At 46.2% G+C, this 18,745-nt stretch overlaps 2 protein-coding genes across 9 annotated transcripts in view; both read left to right on the top strand.

The window, feature by feature from the left end:
- The first annotated feature begins 75 nt into the window (after positions 1–75).
- Positions 76–18,745, top strand: part of TRMT12 (tRNA methyltransferase 12 homolog) — a 26,280-nt gene continuing 7,610 nt past the window's right edge. Inside the window, exons 1-3 of one of the 8 annotated variants that reach the window (XR_009253470.1) lie at positions 76–1,660; positions 12,048–12,168; positions 14,716–15,160. Coding sequence is in view for 4 of the 8 variants with exons in the window: in XM_058699024.1 (XP_058555007.1) it covers positions 92–1,627 (1,536 nt within the window). In the remaining 4 variants the exon portion in view is untranslated. The other 7 variants (XR_009253468.1, XR_009253467.1, XM_058699024.1 and 4 more) reach the window with 7 other exon arrangements.
- The window catches only part of RNF139 (ring finger protein 139), a 12,729-nt gene continuing 9,554 nt past the window's right edge, over positions 15,571–18,745 (top strand). Inside the window, exon 1 of the mRNA XM_058699019.1 lies at positions 15,571–16,019. Within this exon, the coding sequence (XP_058555002.1) occupies positions 15,839–16,019 (181 nt within the window). The 5' untranslated portion in view covers positions 15,571–15,838. The remainder of the gene's footprint in view (positions 16,020–18,745) is intronic.

Below are 18,745 nucleotides of genomic sequence, written 5' to 3' on the forward strand. Positions count from 1 at the left end.
CGACTAATTTTAAGTTTTCGAGCCCAGAGAATTCCTTGTTTTAACTAATCTCCCGTTAAACCGAAGCAAGGCATGGTCAACCACAACAAAGATGGCGGCAGCAACGTCTCCACGGCAACGGCGACGCATTTGTCCGCAAGCGCACCAACCTCTTGTTCCGGCCTGCCATTTTTACGTCACTTCCGGCTCCGGCGGGCAGTGTGTGCGCAGCTCTTCCTGTCGCTGCTGCGGTGGAGATCCCGGTCCTGGTGAGTGGAGTCTGAGTGAGTCTCGCGGAGGGACTCGGAGAGAATGGGGCACCAGCAACATGGAAAGGGAAGGTGGGAAGAACGCGGCTGCTGTCGCAGTTGTGACTGAGCCTCGGTTTACCCAGCGATACAGGGAATATCTCGAGAAGCAGAAACTCTTGGATAGACAGCACCGTGTGGCAAAGATGCCGGATGGCACCGTGGCGCTACCCGTGCTGGGCGAGGCTCTCCGTGAACAGCACCTGCGGGAGCTGAGGAATTGTGTGGCCCCAGGCAGCACCTGTATAGTAACCCAGCTCCTGGATCCTGTTCCCTCCAAGAAGGCTCAGAGTTGTTCACCTGCCCGAAGGCTGTGTCTTGAAGTGAGTCGCTGGGTAGAGGGCCGGGGAGTGACGTGGTCAGCTGAGTTGGAGGCTGATTTGCCCCGATCTTGGCAGCGACATGGTAACCTCTTGTTGCTGAGTGAAGACTGTTTCCAAGCCAAGCAGTGGAAAAATCTGGAACCAGAACTCTGGGAGACTGTTGCGTCGGCCCTTGGCGTCCGTCGTGTGGCCAAACGAGGGCGGGTATCACCAGACGGCACTCGAACACCAGCCGTGACTCTGCTGCTGGGCGACCATGGCTGGGTAGAGCATGTCGATAATGGGATCCGATATAAGTTTGACGTGACCCAGTGCATGTTCTCCTTCGGAAACATCACCGAGAAGCTTCGAGTGGCATCGCTGCCCTGTGCCAGAGAGGTGCTGGTGGATCTCTACGCAGGGATTGGCTATTTTACGTTGCCCTTCCTGGTCCATGCTGGTGCTGCCTTCGTCCACGCCTGTGAGTGGAACCCCCATGCTGTAGTTGCCCTGAGAACTAATCTTGAGATCAATGGAGTGGCACATCGGTGCCAAATACACTTTGGGGATAACAGAAAACTGAAGCTCTCAAACATTGCAGACAGGGTGAACCTGGGGCTGATTCCCAGCTCTGAAGAAGGCTGGCCCATTGCCTGCCAGGTGCTAAAACAGGATGCTGGGGGCATTTTGCATATCCACCAAAATGTGGAATCTTTCCCAGGGAAGAATCTCCAGCCTCTTGGAAGCAGTGAAATGGAGAAGGAGCATTGGCCTTATCCTCAGCAAATTATCACCAACCAAGGGACAAATGGAGCTACCGGGGATTCTAGGAGAAAAACACTGCCAGCAGCCACCAAACCAGAGTGGCAGAGGTGGGCAGAATCTGCAGAAACTCGTATTGCCACCCTTCTTCAGCAGGTGCACGGGAAACCATGGAAGACACAAATCCTGCACATCCAACCAGTGAAATCCTACGCTCCCCATGTGGACCACATAGTCTTGGATCTGGAATGCCGCCCCTGCCCTCTAGTTGGCTAAAGAAGGTGGATCCTGAGACCCAAGGATCTACATGTGAGTGAACCTTAATACGTAAGTTTAGGCTGGGTTCTCACTCCTCTTTTCTCCTGGCAACCTTTTTTAATATTTTGTGGCCCTGAATGCAGGCTCTAGACCAATCCGAGTCATTGCATTTGTCTTCTGTTAACACATTGAGAATGAACTACATATCTGGGAGAAGCAGTATGGCTCATTAAAATGAGGCCGGGGCGTTTCTGACTTCTGACTTCAGTTCTGTCTTACCTTGGGTGGGTGATTCCAATATTCTTTTGGCCTTGAATTTCCTCACTTGCAAAATGAGGATTTCTTTGAATGGTCTCACATGGCTGTTATCTAATAAGCAGTTGTTATCTAATAAGCCTTGGTTATTTTAGAGTGAAAGACACAGTGCTGTTTCCAAAATCACTCCGGCTACAATATGGAAAATCAGCCAGAGTGGGGCCAGGATGGAAGCAGGCAGACCGGTGATGAGATTTCTGTGGTTGTCCAGGCAGGAGATGGTGGTGGCCTGGACTAGGGTGGTGGCAGTGGGAAGTGGATGGATTTGAGATATAAAATTGATGAGACTAAGCGATAGAGTCCAAATCAAAGCAATCGAATGGTGCAGCTTTGTTATTAAGACTGAATTAGGGAAGGAAAAGGATAAGAATTACTGTAGTGTATTAACTTCATTCCCTTGCTTTAGCGTTGCTAAGTGAGTGTTGGGGAGGATGTCTTATGTATCAGGTTTGTTGTTGTAGAAAAGAGGTTAAGAATGACTGCTTTAAATTATAGGGAAACTAGCTTTCCAGCTTTAAGCTTGTACAAAAAGCTAGCTATTTTATTCGAGGGAGGGAGGGAGAGAGGGAGAGGGAGAGAGAGAGGGAGAGAGAGAGAGAGAGAGAGAGAGAGAGAGAGAGGGAGAGAGAAAGAGAGAGAATCCTAAGCAGACTGCATGCTCAGCACGGACTCCAGCGCGGGGCTCGATCTCACAACCCTGGGAGTTGGACAATCAACCTACTGAGCCACCCAGGTGCTCCTAAGTTGGCTATTTTTAAAGTTCAAATTAAAATCTTAGATTTTAACAGGCCTCAGATTCCCTTTTCGTGTTCCTTCTCAGGTGGACATCAGGGCCAACGTGAGGAGCTCTAGGGAGTGAGAGATATTCTGCAGGGTTTCTCAAGTGTCACTTTGTTTTGTGACTGTCTGCCAGCACCGTTGTGTGCCCCTGGAATGACTGATCGCAGAGAAGCACTGTTTACCTTTGGAATGACTAATAGTTGAGAATCACTTTTCGGAGCTGTGTTTTCGTGCACTTCGAAGCCATCTGGGCTTGTTTGCCTGATGAAGGACGCACAGGGAAGTTGTGCTTTCTCAGGATTATGACTGTGTCTGGCATTCAGCTTGTTGGGCTCGAGCTGGGGCTGCTCGTCCTTCTCGGGACAGCGTCAGTAAGGACAGGATTGGTGCTGTTTATGCTTCCACGCAAATTAAGTGCCTGCTGTCTATATGAGCTGCAGATGCATTCGATACAGACCCTGTCTCTGAGGCGTTCACAACCTAGCAGCAGAAATAACACAAAAACTCAGAGCTGGAATACAGTAGGTATCGTAAGAGTGATAGCACCATGTAGAAGTGCAAAGGTGAAGAAAAGTTTTCAGAATGGGGAAGGCTTCAGAGGGGTAGTGTTTGACCCGGCTCTTAAAAACTGGGTAAGATTTTGTTAGTGAGTCAGGCTGGAAACAGATGCTAGCGGAAGAAAATAGTGCAGAGAGTTGGCTCAGAAGATGTTAGGAGCACCGTCACTAGAGCAGTCTGGAACAGAAGAAGCAGCGAGAGATGTGTTGAAGATGGAGGTCGTTGTAAGGATTAAAAAGAATAGTGTCCGGTACCCAGTAAGCCCCCAGGAAGTGGTAGCCGTCGTGGGATCCCACCGCAGAAGGGGGCCTGACTGGTCCGTTACCATCCCACCGAGTGGCCTGTGTTTGCCTGAATCCTCTCCTCTTCCCCATATTGGTTTCTGACACACGTGCCTGCAGCTTTTGTGCCTCTGGCTAAAAATGCCACGCTGGGACTGGAGGCAGCGTGGGGAGGAAGGAAGGCAGGGGAGAAACAGGGAGGACGGGGGGGTCAGGGAGCCACGTGGCTAGGGGCTGAGGAGTTACCTTTCTGACCCAAGCTATGGATGGGCCGCTGACCTCAGATACACCTGACTGGTCTCGTTCGACCTGTTACGTACACATCAGGCCTTGAGTGTTCAGTGGTCAAAGAAGATCGGCATGGATTCTGCCTTCATGGAATTGAGGTTCCACTCATACACTTTCTGGCCTCCCTTCTTTCTCTGTGACCTGAGGCAGTCTCTCAAGATTTAGTGTCCTGTCTGTACATACGGGTTAACAAGTGTACGTAGCCCGAAGCATACTTGTTAGGGTTAAGCGAGTTAACAGGCCTGAACTGTCAACACCGTCACTGGCACGTAGTGAATACTTCGGTCTTCGTGTAAGGTGAACTGCCCGGTTCCTGCTTTGGGTGTGAGGAATAGCTGTACATTTGCTTTAGTTAAAGTAGAAGGTCCTTGTTTTGAAAAGCCATTCACTGATTGATTGGGATGTACCGCGTACTCTCGCTGTCAGGCACTGTGCTGAGGGCGAGAGACACAGAGGTGAGTAAAGCTGAGTCCTGGGGGGCATGTGACTCTTGATCTCTGGGTTGTAAGTTCAAGCCCCATGTGAGGTGGGGCAAGTACTCAAAATCTTTAAAAAAATAAATAAATAAAAAAAAGCTGAGTCCTGCCCAAAATGGGAGGGATCACTTCTGGTGACGGGGACACAGAGGAAACAATGTTAATACTGGGCACTAAGTGCTGAGACAGAAACAGACGGGTGTTCACGGGCACACACAGTGGAGGCAGCCGTCCACGTTCGGGGGTGTGGGTTAGGGGAAGTGGAGAGTGTGGCTGGGAAGGTGGGAGCAGGGACGCTTCACTTGAGACTTAAAGAATGAGCCGGAGGGGCGCCCGGGTGGCTCAGTCAGTTAAGTAGCCAGCTGTCTTGGTTTCGGCTCAGGTCATGGTCTCCCAGTTTCATGGGTTCAAACCCCGAGTTGGGTTACTGTGCACTGACCGCACAGAGCCTGCTGGGATTCTCCCTCTCTCTCTGCCCCTCCCCTGCTCCCGCTCTCTCTGTCTCTCTCAAAATAGATAAATAAACTTGAAAAAAAAAAAAAAAAAAGAATGAGCTGGAGTTATGTGTGAATGGAAGAAAGTAAGGGTCCCCTAAGCCTTTTCTCCACCTTGAGTGTGTCCGTTTACGTTACAGTCTTCTCCGAGCACTTGCTGGATTGGCCTGGTCAGAAAGAGGCACCTAATGGAACCAAGGAAAAAAGACTGAAAGGATCAGGAGGCTCATGGAGGCTTGGTCACCTCAGTCCGGGAACGTTTAAAAGTGCTGAAGCTTCCTCCGTGAGCATCAGTATTAGTTGTCACTTAGTGCACCACTTGATGGAGAGGTTGTGATTAAAAAAACAGTGACGATAACTTTTTTAAACTCCCTCAACTATGAGTTGCTTTTTTATTCATTAACTTCATGATTTTAATAAGTGATGCGCATCTCTTGGGAGTATAGTGCATGCATGTTAAATATAAAAACATAGAAATGTGAAATGATGAGAAACACATAAATAGCATTTTGAATTCACTTTCTCCCACCCTGGACACGTGTCAATATATGTCATTCTGAACAGCCTCGGGGTGCGGCCACTTCACACTGGGCAAGCCGTGGCACTCGTCATTTTCTTGGGCTTGGGCTTTGGTAGCGTCCTCTTGTGCGCACTGATCATTACTCAGCTGACGCTTCAGGGGATGGTCGGCAGATCTCGGCACTTCTCCGTGGCCCTCTCCCGTTTGGCATTCCAACCTCTCAACTCGTTAACTGGGCTCCTGGGACTCCCAGTACTATCTCCACCTCAGGGAGTCGGCTGGGCTCCGCCCGGCTTCCCCCTCGTCGTGCCGTGCCACGGCCGGGAACTTTCTCCAGGCAATAGGCTGGAGCGATTAAACCATTAAATGGCTCGCCTTGTTTTTGTCTCCCATGGATCATTGTCCTTCGTTGCCTTGAGGATAGTTGTTTCTTACATTTTGTGTAGCTTTTTTTTTTTTAACTCTTTAGAAGTTTATAATAGTGTATAAATTTACTAGTTTTCACAATCACTGAAGAAACTCACGTTAGCAATAATAAATATAGATCAGTACTTAAGCTGACACAAAACTTCAACATACAAAGTTCATAAGAATTTCTTACCACAATTGTGTTAGGATCCCTACCTATATTATAAACTGAATGTAAAACTATTAACACTAAGTACAGGGGAAATTTTCTGATGAGATCTGAGACTGCCTGCAAGATTACTTGATCAACAATCACATAATTTCAGAGAGGGCCCAAACTGTCAGAATAGGTATTTGCTTCTGGCTTTTTGAAGGTGAAGGTTGAATCAAAGGCAAATAGAAAATAACGAATATGAGGCTACAACTGCAGTTTGGAACATACCACACACACGCACACGCACGTATCCACCACACTTATGTACCCTGTCGTCTCCTGGATGGAGTGGCCCATGCGACGAAGCTCTCTGTACGCTATTAGGTAGGTATTTATAGATGGACAGACAAGACGGTCCTAGTTTCCTTTTTTAGTAATTGAATTTTGTTTTTTTAAATGAAAGCTATATGTATGCATAGTTTCATAACTCAAGCGAAGGTCAGCAAAACTTGATGAGTAAAACTGCAGCTGCACAACACCAAACAAAGCAACTGGCTCCGTCCTACACGGCTCCTTTTCTCTTGTTTTTGTGTCTTCTGTCAACAATTTCAGCTGGGCCCATGTGCCAAAGGGGATGCAGGATCTCAGCAACATGTACCAGCAGGAGCCATGAGAGTACGTATGGAACTGAGCCCTGAGACTGCTGGGTGAGGAGCAGTTTGCGTTCACGTAGGACTCCACTCCCCCATCATTATAGTCTGAGGAGACCTAGGCCATGGGAACATTTCGAGGAACACCCTACTAACCTACTATACTTACGGCATCATACTCATTAGGCCAGAGACACAACGAGCTGGTATATTGTACTCCGAATAATCACTAATACCATCCAGCAACCTGTTCCATCAGTGAAATTTTTAGGGCTACTGGTCTGCTCGAATGCCAAGATTGCTCCTTCACGGTAAAGAACAGATTTTTCCATCTCACCCACTCATCAGTGTTCCTCCGTCAAGGAAGCACGCCAACCTCTGTATGCTCCTTTGTGGGAATTCGGGACTTGGGAATACTGCTCTGACTCCTCTCCTGGGTGATATAGAAGGCCGCCAGTTTCCAGTGGGATCCACAGCACATAAAGTCTCTGTAGCAGGTATAGGTTGCGGTGTAATTAGCTTTGTTTCATGGACCATTCAACCCAGGAGATTCTATGGTACAAGAGTATCTGTGATAAGCAAAGCAGCCATGGAAGTTTAGGACAAGCTCCAATGGGAAAATCACAAGGTAGTCTCAAGTGGATGTCTGTAGCAAGGCCAGATGGTATGCAGCAGAGAGCCAGGCGTCATCCAAAAATGGCTCCTGGCATGCTAATGGGCATTGGTAGAATCTGAGCATCTTCTGGGACTTCGGGTAACCACGTAGCCAGAGTTGCCCATCATGAGCTGAGTTTTGTCAGACCCTTCAAGTCAAACCATCATAAGGTGGAAGTGGTACATCTGGGATGGATGGCGAGAGCCAGAGGAAACGAATAGGTGCACAGGTAGGTGGCCCAGACTCCTGTGTCATGTTTATAATTCTTGCATCAATGCCCTTCCCTCGGCCCACAATCATGGCCACTTGAGAAGCCCTTCTGTCTTGCTGATAAAGGATGCAAATGCAGAGCTAAGTTCATTGATGGGTTTTCTTGGAATACGGGTTCAAAACCAAAATAAACTGCTGCTACCCTACAGCCCTACTCAAGAGTGGTCTTAAAAGACAGCAGGGAAGGGTATCTTCCCACAAGGCAGAACTGGGGGCAATATTCCTGGTCATCCACCTCGTATGGAAAGAGAAGTTGCCTGAAGTAAGAATATACCTTCATGGCAAGTGGCAGGTGGGTTAGCAAATTGATCAGGGGCCTGGAGTGGGAAAGATTAGTTCAGGGACAATGAAGCCTGGAGAAGAGGTGGTGGGGAATCTATGGGATTGGATACATGAGTAAAGAGCTTTGTGTTGCGTAAGTGCCCACCGGAGACATGCACATCAAAGAGGAACTCAACAAGTAAACAAAAGACTTGGCTGGTTAATTTTAGCAGCGGTAGTCATAAGCTACCCCAGTAGCATAAAGAGCTTATGAATAACATGCTGCAGGGATGCAGGTTAGCAAGTTGCCAACAGCATGGCTTCTACTCACCAAAGAGCCTAGTATTCAGCGCTGAGCCCTTGGTTCAGCACCATCCCTCAAGGAAACCAAGCAGCTAATTGGTAGTGAGTGGGTTACGTTGGGCTTCTGTCATGGAAGGGCACTGATTCACCTTGACTAGAATCTTCTATGTGCATCCATGAGTTTACCTTTCCTGCCCACAAGATGTTGGCCAGTGCTGCTATCCAAAGGTTTACAGTGTTCGATCCATCAATATGTCTCCTGCATAATATTGCCTCTGAACAGCAAAGGAAGTGTTTGAGTGGGCACATGACCAGGTGATTCACTGATCCTATCACATACTATACAACCAGGAAAATGCTGGCCTGGTGGAGTGGTGGAAAAACCTTTTGAAACCAAATCAAAGCTTGAAGATAATGCCCTATGAATGGGATCCCATTCACCAGGATGCAGTATACACTCTAAATCCATACCTATTACATAATGAGTGCCATGTCCCATTTAGATAGAAAATCCACAGCTAGGAATTAAAGGGTAGAAATAGAATTTCCACTGTGGCGGGCTAAACAGTGTCCCCCAAATATGTCCATGTCCTAATACCCAGAACCAGTAAATATATTATCTTAACATGATAAAAGGGACTTTACAGGTGTGATTAAGTTAATCTCAAGATGAGGAAAGTATCCTGGTTTATCCATGTTGGCCTGATATAATCTCAGGGGCTCTTATAAGAGGGAGGCAATACAAGTAGGACGTAGAACGTGTGATGACAAAAGCAGGACAGAGTAACATAAGGAAGAGGCCATGAGCCAAGGAATGTTGGAGGCCTCTGGAAACTGAAAAAGGCAGGGAAATGGATTCTCCCCCAGAATGCTTCAGGAGGAACAGAGTGGTTGATACCTTGATTCTAGACTTCTGACCTCCATAACTATGAGAGAAGAAATTTATGTTGCTGTAAATCACTAAGTTTGTGGTAATTTGTTATAGCAGCAATAGGAAGTTAATACACCCACTTACTGTCCCCACTGCCCCCCGTCTCCCCCCGGGAGTTCATGCCTCCCGTCTCCACAACTTAGTGAGGCTAGAGGGCTGATCCCTAATTGGGAAGCTCTTTCATCAGGAGATACAATAACAGACCCTTTACACTTTAACCTACTGAGATTTCCCAGGCATGTCAGGCTCCTTGTGCTAAGAGACCAGCAGGCAAGCAAGGAAGGGTCACCACTCCGGATGGGGACAAGTGAATCTGATCATCAGGAGGAAGGAGGGTTATTGTCACACAGTGAGGGCAGGGAAGAGTATATTTCACACTTACTCCACCCACTAGGGCATCTCTTGATACTTCCCTACCCAGTATCAAGAGTAAAATGAGTGGCTTCCAAAATGACACAGTAAGGACCTCCAAAAACTGGCTTCTCCATAAAATTAATGAGAAGACTGGCGCAAATTGTCAAAATCAACTTTTCTTTTTAGAACTTTAGAAACTAAAAGCTTGCAGCAATCTGAAGATCATTTATTTTTAAAATTGAGAAATTTTGATTAAAAAGGGAAGCTCTGGCATTCTAAAGTGTCCAATTCCCACTCCCTCCCTCCACCACCCCCCACCCCACCCCCACTAATACAAGTTAAATTGTTCTTAACTGTAGGGAGGATGTTTCCAGTGTGATTCCCCGTGAAGTGATATGCAGCCTTTGTTAGACACCTTATATTGCCGGGTTTTTATCCTTTCCCACTGCACTGTAGTATCAGTTTTATCATAAATCAGGTGACTGTACATGTGGGGATTGTTACCAGACTTTTTTGTTCCATGTTCAGTTACTCTATCCAAGCACCAATACTATCTTGTTTAATTTGCTATAGCTTTACAATAGGTCCTGATATCTGATCTAGTAAGTCCTTCAACTTTGTTCTTTAAGATTGCCGTAGTTATTCTTTTTTTTTTTTTTTAAATTTTTTAATGTTTATTTTTGAAAGAGAGAGAGAGTGAGAGAGAGACAGCGCAAACAGAGGAGGGGCAGAGAGAGAGGGAGACACAGAATCCGAAGCAGGCTCCAGACTCTGAGCTGTCAACACAGAGCCCGACGCGGGGCTCGAACCCATGAACTGTGTGAGATCATGACCTGAGCCGAAGTCGGACGCTTAACCGACTGAGCCACCCAGGCGCCCCAAGATTTTGCCGTAGTTTTTCTTGACCTTTTGCATCTTCTTAGGAATTTTACGTCAGCTTGTCAATTTTTGGGAGAAAGAACCTGTTGAGATTTTTTATTGGGATTACATTGAACTACAGGGTAAAATTGACATCTTTATAATATTGAATCTTCCAGTTTTAAGCTTTTATTCTACTCAGTGAGGTGGAGCTCTGTGAAATGAGAAGTGATTATTGATTATTAGAAACCCGAACTATAGAAACCTGTCTAGGATAAAGGGTCCTATCCTTCCCATCTGTCAGTGGGGTACTATATCCATCTTCTTTGGGCTTCCTGCCTTGGCAAATGTTTTTAACTTAGTATTCCTTGTCCTCTGCCTTTCAGCAGTATCTCGGCCCTCATTATTCTAGACCATCACTTAACATACTTAACATATTTGAACGTATTATCTATTTATATTTTATTTATATTCTACTATATGAATAATTAGCATATATAGCAATCCAAACTCCTGAGCCATACACGGAACCATTGCAAAGTGTTGCGTGTAGTATCATAAGGGTTCCAGTGAGTAGATCTTGTTCAGCATACTAATTCTAATTACATACTGCATATCATACTGAGTACTTAAAATATATTAATTTATATCACTGGCATGAAAAATTGCTTGCAGAGGAGCAGATCATAAGTCTCTGCAATCAGAAAAATATGAGTTAGAAACCTGGCTCTGCCACTGTTATTGTCTGTGTCTTTCAGTAGGTTTGTTAAGATTCAACTGGATAACGCGTGCCGTGTATTTCGTATCTTATTTGGCAATATTAACCACTTTTTTCTTTTTCCCAGGTGAGGATACTGGTGATTAGAGAGTTTAAGTTCTCTGTCTAGAGTGGGAGGCAGAAGCGGGCCAACTTCCTGCCAAATGCATAGAAAGTGCTCGGCAAATGTCTGTCGCAGGAATGAACGAGCTGAAGGAGTCAGTATATACTCAACAGTGATTGCAAATGCCACCATATTCTCTGTTGTTTCCTTTGTTAACTAAACAACAGACTTTTCCTATTCACTTGGCATTTACAAAACCGGAAAACTCAAATAGTAGCTGAATGTTGATGGGCATATCTGAAATTTACTTGAATGAAATGAGAAAAACTGTAATTTGGGATCAGAAGCCTTTTTTTTTTTTTTTTTTTTTTTTTTTTAAAGTAATTCCAAAGGTCTGAGAAAAAGTTATGGGGCGTATCTATCCCTTTCTGGGCTATCAACTCCTCCCCTTCCCCCCAGCATCCCCATCATCCGTTTGAAGTAAATACATAATACATTGGTGGGTAGAGGTGGGGTGGGTAGTTCTAAGTGCTGGCTTCTTTCTGCTTTCTCCCGCTAAGGAAGCTGTTGGCACTGGCTGGTACAGCTGGGGTAAGACACAGGGTCCCATAAGCTCGGCTAATTGCATCTCACTCTTGGAACTTGAAATTGTGAAGAATAATGAAAATAACCCTCTAAGAATCTCCCTTTTTGCTTCAGATAGCCCAGAATCAGTTTCTGTTGCTTAGAACAGAGACCTGGCAAGTGCAAAGGTCAACAGAAAAGTCAAACAAGTTTTTACACGTTCTGTTTCCAAAGGCTTTTTAGAACTAAAGGGCATTCAACCATTAAAGCCAAATGAAGTTATTTTTAAGCTGGTAATATTTTAAACAGGCAACTTATGTATATAGAGTGTGTCTGTGTGAATGCACACACACCCTCCACTGCTCTGAGTGGATTCAATATAAACATATACCTGAATTGTGTAACATTCAAGTCAATGTAGAAACCAAGCAAAGATTAAATTCAGTGAATTGCAGCTATTTCTTTGAAAGCTTATTTAATTTTTTTTTTTTTCACAGTGGGTGCTATGGAGGGATTATGCTTATTAGGAATTTAGCTTCTGTTTGGATGACGACTAACACAGACATTTCCCGATACAAAGCTGAGAAAACCTCTTGCAAAGCTAAGCAAACATAACCAGTAAGTTCCTTCTGTAAAAACAAAAAACAAAAGAACTATTCCTCTGAGATTTTTGTCCTTGTTCCTCTGTTTCCATCATAGCATCTATTAAGTGGTTTGGTAGTCATTAACTTTTTGGTAGTACAGGATATTTTTGGGTAATACAGGAGGGTATCCCTTCATCTTTACTTGAAGGCGATTATTTCTAACTTAACTGGACCCCTAAAGTGTAAGCAGGCACCTGGAGCTCAGGCATGATGAAACTGAGCTTAGAATATAGACTTGAGAGATGGCAAATGTAAAACAGAAAAGTGCACCACTGACGTAGGGATTTTTCTTTTGAAAGCTTATCTTTTATTTTTAAAATTCCTAAGCTTTCTTTAAAACAAAAAAAGTTTATTTTGAGAGAGAGAGAGCAAGGATAACTGAGCACGGGAGGGGGAGAGAGGGGCGGGGGAGAGAATCCCAAGCAGGCTCTGTGCTGTCAGTGCAGAACCTGATGCGGGGCTCCATCCCACCAACCATGAGATCATGACCTGAGTTGAAATCAAGAGTCTGACACCCAACCGATTGAGCCACCCAGGCGCCACCTCCCCCACCCCCAAATTCCCGAGTTTTCTAAAAACTACCTCAGTAATATACATTTAATTTTAAGGTAGTATTTTAAAGTACTTTGCCAGAATCTTTTTAAACCTTCGTTTTATAGATGGGGAAAGTGAGGTCTAGAGCTTAAAGGGACGTGCTTGAAGTCACGTAAGATGAGAACGACTGTGCCATCACTCCCGAGAGTGGGATTTACTTTGAATTAGAAATTCTTAAACTAATAAAATTTGTGCATTAAATTAAGGTTAGTAACCATTAAAGCATTAATAAGTAAGGGCTGAAGCATTTTTATAAGATTTTTATTTACTATTTATTACATTTAACTTTTTAAATAAAAATTGGAGAGCCCATACATTATTTAATTCTCCATTTCGCATGATCATAATGTAATTGGTACTTGCCTGCTTTCTCTAGCACACTCCTGTTTTAGATTAGTCCTTGTGGACCCTTTCCTCCACAACAGCTTCTCTCTTTTTGCTTTAAATTGCAATCAGGGCAGAATAACAGGTGAGTTGAGAAGCTAATTTACGTCTCTGAGGTTTTCTATATAAACCTTAATGATCCTCTCATCTTACCAAGTTTGCTTTCCTTTGGGAATTTTGTCAGCGCCACAAGTTTATTCCCCTGGTGTGCAATTTAGGAAAATTAACCTGGCAGAGGTAAACAGACTGATTTATAGGAAAAGTGGTGATCATAATAACATAATGAGGATATTGCCGCGAATCAGGCAAGCTCCAGTAGGATCTTGGGTTCGGATTGTGGCAGTGACAACAGAAAGGGGAATACAAAGGAGACAGGTGGATACAATGTGGTTGCAGATTGGCTGTGGGTGTGAAGAGGAAGGAATCAAAGATGCCTGAAGTTCTAAGCTTCCTGGGTTCTAATCCTTGGTTTGACTCCTACTAGCTATGGCCATTCTAGCTTACTACTTACATACATACTTTGTGATTTGGATAATTTATCTAAGCCCCAGTTTCCTCCTCTCTAAAGCAGAGATAATCCTACCTACCCCAAAAAGGCTGATGCAAAGATTTAAGTAAAATGTAAAACCCTCCCCGTGGTGCCCAGTACACAGCACTAGATAGACGGCAGTCATTATTTGTGGGGGATAACAACAACAGGTTAAAAACATGAGACTGGAGTAAGGAGTTTGGGTATGAATCAATCTTCCTGCCACACCTAACTCCACCCAGAGAAAGGGATGTTGGAGTTTTATACTCCTTTCCTCTGGAGGGGTTTTTAATAGAGGATAGTCACCCACACAGAGCTCTGATACAGATGGATAGCAGAGCACAGTTTGGGCTAGGATCCTAAATGAGCCAGGTTTTTTGAATTTTGTTTTTGTTTTTGATCCCCCTTAATTTAAGATGGCTGAGTTAGTAAAGCAGACTGTGGCCCAATTTACACTCTCATTTGCTGGTGAAGGAACAGAAAAATAAGAATGACCACATTACATTAATTACATGGATAGGCAAGAAAGTGTAGGGAGGGAAAAAGACCTTCCTTCGTGGTCCCACGTCCTGTGACTTGGGACCTGGAAATTAAACTGACAAAAGAGAGATCAACAAGAGAGAAGCAGTTTATTAACCCCTGAGTGCACATACCCATGCGAGAAACTAAGTGGTGAATGACTCAAAGCGTGCCTACAATTTGGGGTTTAATGTATTAACAAAGAATAATTTTGTAGAGAAGTGACAAAAGAAAAGGGGATTAGGCTTTCAGGGACAGCAGACTGCTAAGGTAAAAACGTAATGGAGGAAACGAATGGAAGATAAGGGTTCATTTGGTTAAGGTTTGCGGGTCACTGAAAGTCTGAGTTGCCCTCTTCTTGGTAAGAGAGAGGGAGGCACCTTTACAAATAGAAATTTATGTCCTGCTTTTTAGGCGAACGGGGGCAGTGAGGAGGGCGGGCAGGGATCTTAAAAAAAAAAAATTAAGCTTCTGCTGTTTCTCTGCTAACTTCAGCTCAAAATTACCTTTGTGTCAAAGTGGCATGTTTTGGGGTGGCACATTCTGATCCCCTACAGAAACATAAGTGTGGCTTCTTCCCTGAGGAGGAAAGAAGGGACTGCCTGAGTGTGCGGACCTCAGAGGCCAGAAACACGGACAGAGCCCTGGGTTCTCGCCCTTAAATCACAAGTGGCCCTTGACATTCGCAAAGTGCGGCCGATGGGTGTCCTCAGTTCTGTCCAGTCGGGTAGAAGACACGGAAGGTGATGCGCAAGAGATGAGAGGGATGCTTTCCTTGGCAGCGCCTACCACCCCCAGCTCATTGCCACGTCGCACGGCCGCAGCACCGAGCGCGCTCAGCGACGCTCCAGCAGGACCCCGGGCGGCCTTGCAGAGATTTTCCCTGGAAAATGCCATCCTCAGACCGGCCTCCGGGCGGGGTGGGGTAGGTCCGGCGGGCGGCGCCCTCTGCTCTCCTCCTCCCAAACACCTCCGAACCACGTTTATGGGACGTTTAATGGGTTAGAACGAAGCGGCTAATAATTCCGCCCACGGAAGCAGGGAGTCCCTCGCAGAACCGACGCGGCCACCGCCTCCCGGGACGAAGCCACTCAGGCAGGAGGGCGCGGCTGCCGGAGAGCGCCTGCGCCACCCGGTGGCGCCAAAGCCGCGAAGGTGGGCGGAAACCATGGCAACGCGGCGAGACGTTCGCTACGCCGCGCGTGATGACGGTGTGGGGAGCGCCCCTAACGCCGGATTATGACGCAGTCGGCGGCGCGGGCCCTGCGGTCTCGCGTGACCGCAGACGCAGCCTCCTGGCCTCCAAACAGCAGCAACGGCAGGGGCAGGCGGGCGAGGTCAAGATGGTGGCTCCGCGGGCGGGGGAGGCGTTGGAGGGAGGAGGAGCCGGACCTTAGCCGGCCGGAAACACAGACACCCAGAGGCCTCCCGGGAGCCTCCGCCGCCTGCTCCAGCTCGAGAGACGCGAGCGGGCGGCGGGGCAGGCGGTGAGACAGACCGGAGAGGAGGGAGGGCGGGGGCGGAGTCTCCCGCCTTAGCCCCCGCCCCTGGCCGTGCTCCCGGGCCCTGCCCCGCGCGGCCCTGCCCGGCTCGCCCAGCCCCGGTGTGGCAGCGGCTCATGGCGGCGGTGGGGCCCCCGCAGCAGCAGGTGCGGATGGCCCATCAGCAGGTCTGGGCGGCGCTCGAGGTGGCGCTCCGGGTGCCCTGCCTCTACATCATCGACGCCATCTTCAACTCCTACTACGATTCCAGCCAAAGCCGGTTCTGCATCGGGCTCCAGATCTTCCTCCGGCTTCTTGGTAAGCGGAACCGGGTAGCTTGCGTCCCAGGACGGCTGTGCGGGCCGAGACGTGCTGCAGGGAGCGGGCACCCGCGCGCAGTCACCGGGTAGTGTGTGTCTGTGTGTTTGAGAACCAGTTTCTTTCCCACCAGAGGCATCTTTGCAGGCTGGGAGAGGGGAGGAGATGACACTTGTCTCAGAGTTGACAGCGGAGCAGTCCTCGTCGAGAGTCAGCCCTCCGTTCATTTTTGCACCCGAGGGTTGGGGAGAAAGCATGGATGTGTGAGCATGCGGCTCTTTGCCTGCTGTTTCTCTTGGGGAATGAGTGCTGGCTTGCCGCGTCTCCTGCGACAGCCTTGGAAAAACAGCAACTCTGCCCCATCTCGCCGTGTGTGACCTTGGGCTTGCAGTGCCAAGGCCCGGGCCTCAGTTTCCCCCTCTCCAAAATACAGAGCACTCGTACGTTGTCACTTCTGTATCCCCGGGCCCACATGATCATGAAGTGTCTGCGGGAAATGACACCCAAACGAAGGAGACAGGGTTTCGAATGTCAGACCTTGAAACGATTACCAAAAATGCTCATGAAGACAGCGATACTTGTAACGAGTCTTAGCATTTTCCATGAATAGAGAAGGTATTGAAAATCGTTATAAAAATGGCTAGAAAGTGAGGAGACTTTTCCGAGACTCCTGGAAATCACTGCCTTTGTTGTAAATGAATGGAGTGTTAACAATATCCTGTTTCATCCCCCGTCTTTACTTGCATTACCAGTGTGAGAAGCATTTATGCATAACATTTTTTTTAAAGCAGCTGAAACTTGGCAAATTTTGTTGATGAGGTAATTCTTGTGATCAGTTTTCAGTAGGCTTGCGATTTTGAAGTGTTGCTGATGAAGGGTTGATGATGAGGTCCTTATTACCGAGCCTTTCTGAATTAGGAACCATCTGTTGCTTGTTTATTCCTCCAAAGGGGGGGGGAGTGGTGTTGAGTTTTATTATTGGCAATAACATTTTACATTTGTTTGGTGCTTTATTTTTGTAAAGCATTTTCACTGTTTTATCTAACCTAAACTTTACACATCCCTCAGAGGTGGATGGTGCTAATCGCATTTTTTAAATGAGGTAACTGAGGGCCATAGAGACTAAGTGTTTTTGATTTTGATTCATAGCAGTAAGTGGTTGCCAGAGCTTGGGCTGAAAAATCTTCTGACATCCAGGGTGGTTCACTTTTCTCCTCTATACAGCTGCTATCCAGATACAGAATGGTATAGTAGTGATCATATGTTAGATCTAAAACTAGCAGATGGGACAGTGATGCTTTTTAGCACAAGACTTCTCAGTAACCCACCAGCTACTTGATCCCAGTCATTGCTGCTTACCATTACAAAAGTGTAATGCCCTCATTATATGTGGCAAAAAGGGAGCTGTGTGATTTCACAGTGTATGCAATATGGAATCATCATGTTCTACACCTGAAACTAATGTGTTGTATGTCAGTTATACCTCAGCTTCAAAAAGAGCATTGAGTGGTTTTAATGGTTTATGCTCAACATATTTTGCTTCATTTTGGTACTCGTAGATAAAAGTGATTTCAGTTAAAGTGAAATTCGTAAGAGGGGCCTGTTGGGATGGCATTTTATTTCTGCCAGTTAGAAGCCATTCATCAAGATCATAGATTAATAGGCTCTTAACTTAACTCAGTATAGTTACTTAGGGGTTCCAGCTGAGCCTGATCAACTACCAGCCCTCTTTCCCTGCCATACCCACCCACATTAGTTAGGGATATGCATGCGGGCAAGATCTGTGCCATTTTTTGGCATCAAGAGACTGAGAAGGGAGGGGCGCCTGGGTGGCTCAGTCGGTTAAGCAGCTGACTTCGGCTCAGGTCATGATCTCGCGGTCCGTGAGTTCGAGCCCCGCTTCCCCGTTCATGCTTTGTCTCTCTCTGTCTCAAAAAATAAATAAACGTTAAAAAAAAAAAAAATTAAAAAGAAAAAAAAAAAGAGACTGAGAAGTGAGAAGAATTACCATTTTTGTTCCTCAACCCCATAGGATGAGAGAGAGCTTGCTAGAGAGAGAACAGAAGCTAACAGACTTCCAAGGAGCTTTATCAATTTTGGGATAACCCAAATGCTGCTTTGGAAACTCACCGAATATAACTACAGGGATGACTTTCGTCACTTCTGTTTTAAGAGGAGGTCATGGTGGAGCAAAAAAAAAAAAAAAACAACAAAGAGGCCACAAGAACCAAAAAACAAAACAGCTGTGTTTGAGGGGATTCATGTATTCTTTGGCAAATGGTGTAGCCACTGCCTTGAATGTTCTTTTGACCTGCAACTTCGTATCCTTTTGAGAAGCCCTTTGAGACCAGGTGCTTAAATGCAGTGCTCTTGAGAGTTGAGCTTTAGGCTAAGGAGCTTTAAGGAAAAGGGAGTATTTTCCTTAATTAAATCATGTGTAGTTTAAGAACCCTGAACAGTAATTTTGGTATTTTCTTTGTAACCCATGTGTATTTTTATGGTAAATCATGGAAGCTGTATTTGGCAAGTTAAAGAATGTGACCTCAGGCAAGTGATTTAACTGCGCTGTGCCTCCCTTTTCTTAACGTTTTTATTTTTATTTATTTATTTTATTTATTTTTATTTTTGGGACAAAGAGAGACAGAGCACGAACGGGGGAGGGGCAGAGAGAGAGGGAGACACAGAATCGGAAACAGGCTCCAGGCTCCGAACCATCAGCCCAGAGC

Source organism: Neofelis nebulosa, chromosome 14, assembly GCF_028018385.1.
Source record: "Neofelis nebulosa isolate mNeoNeb1 chromosome 14, mNeoNeb1.pri, whole genome shotgun sequence".
Lineage (NCBI taxonomy): Eukaryota > Metazoa > Chordata > Mammalia > Carnivora > Felidae > Neofelis > Neofelis nebulosa.